Consider the following 7,614-nt stretch of genomic DNA (forward strand, 5'->3'; position numbering starts at 1 on the left):
TATTTTAAACAAAAAAATAAAAGTACATAGCTAAAATGTTGAGTGTGATTTGAAAAAGTTGATAGATAAAATAAAAATAAAATAAAAAGGTAATCATTTAGTTAAAACTTAACTAAATATTTGTTGAGCCAGATGTGAGTGGTCCAAATGTCTAAAGCACAAGTCTTAATTTTATCAAATTGAAAACTAAGGTGCTAATATCAAAAAATATGAAAGTACAAGTGGAGTCGTGACATAAATTTCCAATTGAAATTTAATGCAACATCTAGTTGCTTATATAGACATGAACAAAAATTTCTTCCAATTTTTTTTTTAAAATGGAATCTATATCAATCTCATTCATAGAAATCATGAGCATAAAGCTCTTACAAGCAACCATAGCCAAAGCTACGAGGTTACAAGTGTCACGGATGACGTATTACATCCCAGACCCAAAACTAATCCACTAACACATGACTAATCTACATATTAAAAAACAGATCTGCACCAAACAGATTCAAACTAATGCATAGATAGTGCTTATTCCTCGGAACTGAGAATAGACAAACCCCCAACCGAAACTCTCCCTCCTTGACAATTTCTTCCAATTTTTTTTTTTTTTTTTTTTTTTTGAATAAGTAGGAGTTTTATTACTCAAAACTCAACATTATTAGAGGAGGGAGTCTCCCCTATAATGATCTCATGAATACAATCAGGATATGCAAAATGCCAAGTCCACGCTGTGTTCGCCCAAATGGCCATCCGTGCTACCTCGTGGGCCGCTTGATTCGCAGACCTTCGAACCGCCATTACCTTCCAATCAGTGAATGGCTGTAGCAGAATATGCAAATCTTCTATCAAATGACCAATACCCCTCCCACTAGTGTCTCTGCCATTAACAGTGTCCACCACAAGCTTCGAGTCCCCTTCCAAGATGATCTTCCTCAGTGCCACATCTTTGCCAAATATTAGAGCTTGCCCTCCAGCCCACGCCTCTGCTGCTAGAGGGGAGAGCCTGCCGGGTATGACCAAGCTTCGTACGGCTAGCACCTGCCCTTGTTCATTACGAGCCACAGCACCCATACCCACTACTCCTTGCTTGGAACAGATCACCGTGTCCCAGTTGATTTGATAAACCCCTCTGACGGAGCAGTCCAGTTGGTAACCTCAGCTATCTCTTGGGGAGAAGATTGGTGTGGGGAATTTACGTCCATATACTCGGTGTGTGCCTGCATAGCCTGCTGCACCAGTGCACTTGGGTGAGAAAAATTACCTTCATGCAGGAACTCGTTACGTCGTAGCCAGACGCGTCTTGCAATCCCAGCAAAGAGACCCAACTCCTCTCCATCACATTTCTTCGCCACCAGTTCCACCACCTGTCTAAAGGTTGGGCCATCTGGTACTAGCTTCTGAAATTTTTTCAGACTTGTTCCCCATACATCTCGTGCCGAGGGGCAATCCCATAGGATATGGTATCCTGTTTTTGCATGTAGACCACAAATTGGGCACAAATCATCTTGAATAACATGCCGCCTAAGCAGATTGGCCTTAGTGGGGAGGATCTCCTTACATGCCTTCCACAAAAAAAATTTTCTCCACATTCGGGCATTGTACTTTCCAAATTGACTTCCACAGATCACATGTTTTCCCCCCATTTGAGCTCCCTGCCTGTTTGAGAACCTCCATTTCCTTGGCCAAATGATATGTTGATTTCACTGTGAACTGACCATTAACACTACCTCTCCATATCACCCTATCAGGTCGATTAGTGATACTCAAAGGGACGGACAAAATAGCTTCGACCTCAACTAAATTAAAGATAGCCTTCAGCAAGCTTGTATTCCACCCATACGTGTCTCTGTCAATGAGAGCACTTACCTTTGTGTTGGCATCCAACCCCCGGGGAGGAGTGTGAATAGAATAAGTGGACGGGACGGGAATCCATTTGTCTCCCCAGATTCTTGTAGATTCTTCATTGCCAATCCGCCGATACAAACCCTCCTTGAGAAGGTCACACGATCCCAAAATGCTATGCCATGCAAAGGAGGGTTTAGAGCCCAATTTGGCCTCAAGAATTGTTCCATTTGCATAGTATTTTGCTCTCAAAACCGTGGCCACCAAACTATCGGGCGTATGCCATAATCGCCAACATTGTTTCACAAGAAGGGCCTTTTGAAACAAAGGAAATCCCGAAAGCCCAAACCTCTTTGAGCTTTTGACATACCCAATTTGCTCCACGACATCCATGGAATCTTCGACTCCCCCCACCAAAATTGCTGCATTAGGGAGTTAATTTTGTTGCACAAAATTTTGGGAAGCTTGAATACGCTCATGCAATACGTCGGTATTGCTTGGACCACCGCCTTGAGCATAATCTCTCTCCCCGCTTGAGAAAGGAGTGTTAACTTCCAATCTTGAAGTTTCTTCCATATTTTATCAAGTATCCCTTTGAAGGCTTTTGTCCGAGATTTTCCCACCATCGCCAGGAGGCCCAAATATGTCTTATACCTTTGTGAACTGGGGACACCAGAGGCTTCACGGATTTGATGTCGGTGTGCTGACAATGTATTCCGACTAAAATAGATAGCCGTCTTAGATGCATTCAATCTTTGTCCTGAAGCTTCTTCATAGATTCTGAGAATGGAAGACAATTTTTCCCAATGCTCTAGGTCAGCTCTACAAAATAGTAAACAATCATCAGCAAAAAATAAATGGTTGACGCGGGGTCCCCTCTTAGAGGTGGGAACCCCGGTCAACACACCTTCCCTATCCGCCTTGTCAAGTAAGGAACTCAATGCCTCGGCACAAAGCAAAAACAAATACGGTGAAAGAGGGTCGCCTTGTCGTATGCCTCGGGTTAGGACAATTTTTCTAGTAGGGACGCTGTTAACTAGCACTTCAAAATTCGGCGTGGTTACACACTCCATTATCAATTTGACCCAAGTGGTTGCAAACCCCATTTTGCCCATTACCGCCTCCAAAAATCCCCACTTCACCCGATCATAGACCTTACTCATATCAATTTTAACCGCCATATATCCCTTTTTCCCCCCCATTCTAGATTGCATAGTGTGGAAGGTCTCATAAGCAACCAAAATGTTGTCCGTAATTAACCTTCCCTTAATGAATGCACTTTGGTTCTGAGAGATAATATGTGGTAAAATCAATTTAAGCCGATTCCCAAGCACCTTTGATATAATCTTATATAGAACATTACACAAGCTTATAGGACGAAAATCCGAAACACATGAGGGATTTTTATTCTTGGGGATGAGAGCTATATATGTAGAATTCAATTTGCTACCAATGACAGCATTATTGAGAGAAAAAAGAATAGCTTTGCAAACCTCAGTTCCAACGACGTCCCAATGTTTTTGGAAAAAGCCCGCATTATACGCATCCGGCCTAGGAGCTTTTAGAGGAGCCATTTGGAATAAGGCGTCCTTGATCTCGCTGTCTAGAAAGGCCTCCCTAGAGATTCCCTCATGTCATCTGTCACCCTCCCCTCTAAGCCTTCCAAGGAAATATCAAAATCCCCCCCTCCACTGCTCTTGAAAAGACTATCAAAAAAACCCGCAAATGCATCGCCCATCTTTTCTTGGGTCGTCCATCTTTCTCCATTTTCATCGACAATAAAAGCGATTTTATTCACTTTTCTTCTATAATTCGTGCAAGCATGAAAGTACTTAGAATTTTTATCTCCAAATGACAGCCAATTTACTTTAGCTCGTTGACGCGACTTTAGTTCATCTTGTTCTAATAACACTTTCAGAGTATTTCTTGTTGTTCCCTCCGATTCCAGGTCTGGTATCCCATTCTACCCTTGTTCCATTGCTAGTTTATTGTACTGGTCCCTTAGAGATTTACCCAGCAATCCCCTCTCATCAGTTCGCCATTTAATCAAGGCTTTGGTACAACACATCATTTTGTTTTGTAAATAAGACCATGGGTTGACATGTGGCAAGGTAGAATTAATGGGTTGTGCCTTCCAAGAATTATGAATAATTGTTCGACACTTACCATCAAGCTCCCACCTAGCCTCATATTTGAAGTTCCTACAACCCTTCTGTCTCCCCCCATGATAGCTTAACGTCAAGAGAAGTAGGAAGTGATTTGACCATACAGTAGCCCCAATCACTAGTTCCGCATCAGGAAAATTGTCACACCATTCCCTGTTAGCAACCGCTCGATCAAGCCTTTCCTTCGTAAAATCTGCACCCTCCCTACAATTACTTCATGTGTACTTCGGACCCCTATAGCCCAAATCCCAAGAGTTCCCAGTCCTTCAAAGCCCTTTGGAAAGCCTCCATTAGACTTCTTTGACGTCCACTCCCACCAAATTTTTCATTAAGGCTTATGATCTCATTGAAATCGCCTATGCACACCCAAGGGCCAGGTTCCATTCTAGCAATATATCGCAACAAACTCTATGATTCCCCTCGCTTACTCGGGTCCAGATGGCCATAAAAGCCAGTTAATTTCCACGGCGGTTCAGTTGAGGAGGGGCAAACTTTTGCATTAATGTGCCATCGACTGTAGTTTTCAATTTCAATACCCATATCGGCCAGCCACAATAAGGCCAAGCCTCCACTCCTTCCCACACAGTCCACCGCAAACATGTAGTCATATCCCAATTGTATTCTCACTCTCTCCAATCGATCAGCCCGGAGTTTAGTTTCCTTTAGGAAAACTATAGTGGGTTTCTTATCATTCACCAAACGGCGAAGCTCCGAAACTGTCCGAGGGTTCCCAAGCCCCCGGCAGTTCCAACTCAATATGCTCATTGCAGTCGGCGAGGCTGTTGCACAGCCGCCGCCAATCCCGAACCATATTTGTTATCTTTTGAGACTCCTCCCATAGATTTATAGCTTGTTCCACCCGATATGCGTCCTTTTTTAGGCATGTCCTTTCCTCCTTCCGAGAATTCTCGCATTTTCCTCTTCCCTTGGGTCCCAACAGGTGCCCCGTATAGGTTCATCGCGAGCCCCTCCTGAGTTTCCCGTGATCCTGCGGGATCACTGGCCCTTCTTTTTTCACTTATCTCCATGTTATGCTTGTGCTTCATGCATTGTTCCACCTCAGACATCGTAAGAAAAGTCCCAATGCCATGTGGACTAGCTCCCTTAACATGTCTTTCAGTACTGTGTTCTGTCTCACCACCTTGCATGTTGAAAAATTCACCATGCATAGACTCTTGTACATGGCCCATATTAAGACTCATAGCTGGCGCCCTCTCCTTTTGGGAATTATTGGAAAGGTTGCCTAATTTAATTCCCCCATTATTAGCATCAAGATTCTCGCGTGTCTGGGATATGTCTCCTGATTCTCCTCCCTCAAAACCTGTCATTTGAATATTCAAATCCCTTGCAATATTTTTAGGATTGATAATTCCCCAATTTCCGCCAACAGCTATCCCACCATTAATTTCGCCAGCATCTTCTGTACCGGTCGATTTTTCTTTGGGAAAGTAATTATTGCTCCTTAATGCACTTTCCATAGAGGACGCCGCCCCCTTCTCCACCGCGTCGGACTCTGCTCTGCCTTGTGCCCGCCCTTCCGGTGAATGATGTTGTCTGTTTGGAGAGCTCCATATATTTTGTCCATGTTGTCTGTTCTACCCACCATGATCACTCCTATATTGGTCTCGCCAATCCGTCTTATGAGCAAGTCGGCCTCCAAAGACTCGCTTTGGCGATGATGCTCTCAACCATGCCTTATATTCGATAGGTGCATTCTGTTTTCGTGTTCCGGAGATTGCTGAGCAGCCGGTTTTCCCATGTTTAAGTACTCCACAGCGACCACAAAATTTCGGCAACCTTTCATATTGAAACCCAACCAGAGTAGATGAGCCGTTGATTTTCACTATCCTTCCTCTCACCAAGGGTTTGTAGATATCGAGTGTAATTTTAACTCATAAAAATGCCCCCATCCCATGCCTCTCTCATCCACATCCACTTCTTCAACCTGACCCAATGACGAGCCAATTTGTTGACCCACTATCAGACTCATGCATGCTAGGGGAAGGTTAAACATCCTAACCCAAAAAGATGCTTTGTCGAATTTAAAATTTGCTGGGGACGTTAGACCATCATAGTCTTCAACAGCAAAAAGATTCCCTTCAAAAACCCACGGTCTCCCTTCCAGTACTCTTTTTTTGTCCCTTTCGTTCACGAACTCCACCAGAAAAAGATTATCCCCCAAAACCTTAAAAGAAGGTGTCCCTGAGGGCTTCCATCCACGCATTAAGGTAGAACAGATAAGTTCTTTACTCACCAGATGATCAGCGATCAGCTTTCCTACCACACATGTCTTCCCCCTTTTAGCACCTACCTCCCATGCCTGGTTTTGGATTTCTATTTCTAAGCCCTCCGCTTCTGATAGAGACAAACTTTCCCACATACAAGACAAATCCTCAGCCATTTGTTGTTCTTGATTCATCGTTTGCAATCCTTCCACCACCTGTGTTGATGTGGAAAACCGTTCCTTCTGCCCTAGGCTTTATCAGATCCCAGAGAGAAAACTATTTGAAAAATCAAATGTAGATTGTGAAACAAATCATGCATACATTCCTTACAAACCTCCGCCTTGCTTAACCCCGATCTCTCCCTAATGGCCTTGACAGACAATAGGTAGCGCCACCACAAAGGCTACAACTCCCATTGTCCCCATTAGTTTCTTCGAAACCGGTGTTTTCTCCTCTAGGCTCACAATTTTTCATTTATCGACAACTTCTTCCAAATTAGTGTGGAGGAAATATCCTTAAACCCATTTAAAATAGTGCCAACTGTTATTAATGACGTTTAGAATTTAATGTGCATTTTAAATGTTTATAAACACATGACACTATTTTAAGTAGGTTGGAAGATATTTCGTCCAAACTGGTTTGGAAGAAATTTATGTTCATAAGACATATGCCATAAACGGTTTTCTTTTTTTTTTTTTTTTTTTTTTTTTTTTTTGACATGTTCACTCAAGGGAATGGGAAGGGGGATTCGAACTAGTGACCTCCGCTTCATGAGGCGTGATTTACAGTCGATTGAGCTACCCCTTGAGAACCAAATGGTCCTCCTCTGTTCGAAAAATAACTAATTCTAAATTTCTTTGGATTACCAAACTATTATGGTTAGCTAAGGAAATTATTAGCTGCGAATATCTATTTTTCCCCTACCATTATCTCACCATTCTAGACATTGGCCCAATTTCCTTTCGAATCTTCAAAGGAATAAGAGTAAATATGGTAGTTTTGCTAGGCATTTAGTTGCATTCTATATTAAAAAATAATAATAATAAAAATTAATTAATTAATTAATTAAAAAAAAAAAAAAACTAAATATGGGAGTTTAGGGAGACATGAAACCTAAATCTCTAAGTAGCAACCCTCCTTGTACCATGTTGGTCGATTGTATGTGTTCTCTTTGCAATTTTACCAAATTTTTTATCAAGAAATGGATATTAAGTTGATGCGGAGCTTGTTCATTGGTACCCACAACATTTTTATTTATTAATTGTTTTGATCATTTCCAATGAATAAAGTCTATTTTTTATTCAATAACTTATAAATGACAGTTTTAGTGGGTAATATTGGTACGAGTAGCACTGCTCCTACTCATGTGGAGGACAATGATAATCCTGCAA

The 7,614-nt window shown here is 42.1% G+C and overlaps 1 protein-coding gene across 1 annotated transcript; it reads right to left on the reverse strand.

Annotated features, from left to right (window-relative positions):
- Positions 1-633: 633 nt before the first annotated feature.
- LOC148586170 (uncharacterized) lies at positions 634-1,062 on the reverse strand. Its single transcript, XM_088515476.1, has one exon. It carries the CDS (start codon positions 1,060-1,062, stop codon positions 634-636), a length of 429 nt encoding a protein of 142 aa, XP_088371602.1.
- Between the last annotated feature and the right edge of the window lie 6,552 nt (positions 1,063-7,614).

The sequence above is a fragment of the Corylus avellana genome, chromosome 4 (genome assembly GCF_965113065.1).
Source record: "Corylus avellana chromosome 4, dhCorAvel1.hap1.2, whole genome shotgun sequence".
Classification (NCBI taxonomy): Eukaryota; Viridiplantae; Streptophyta; class Magnoliopsida; order Fagales; family Betulaceae; genus Corylus; species Corylus avellana.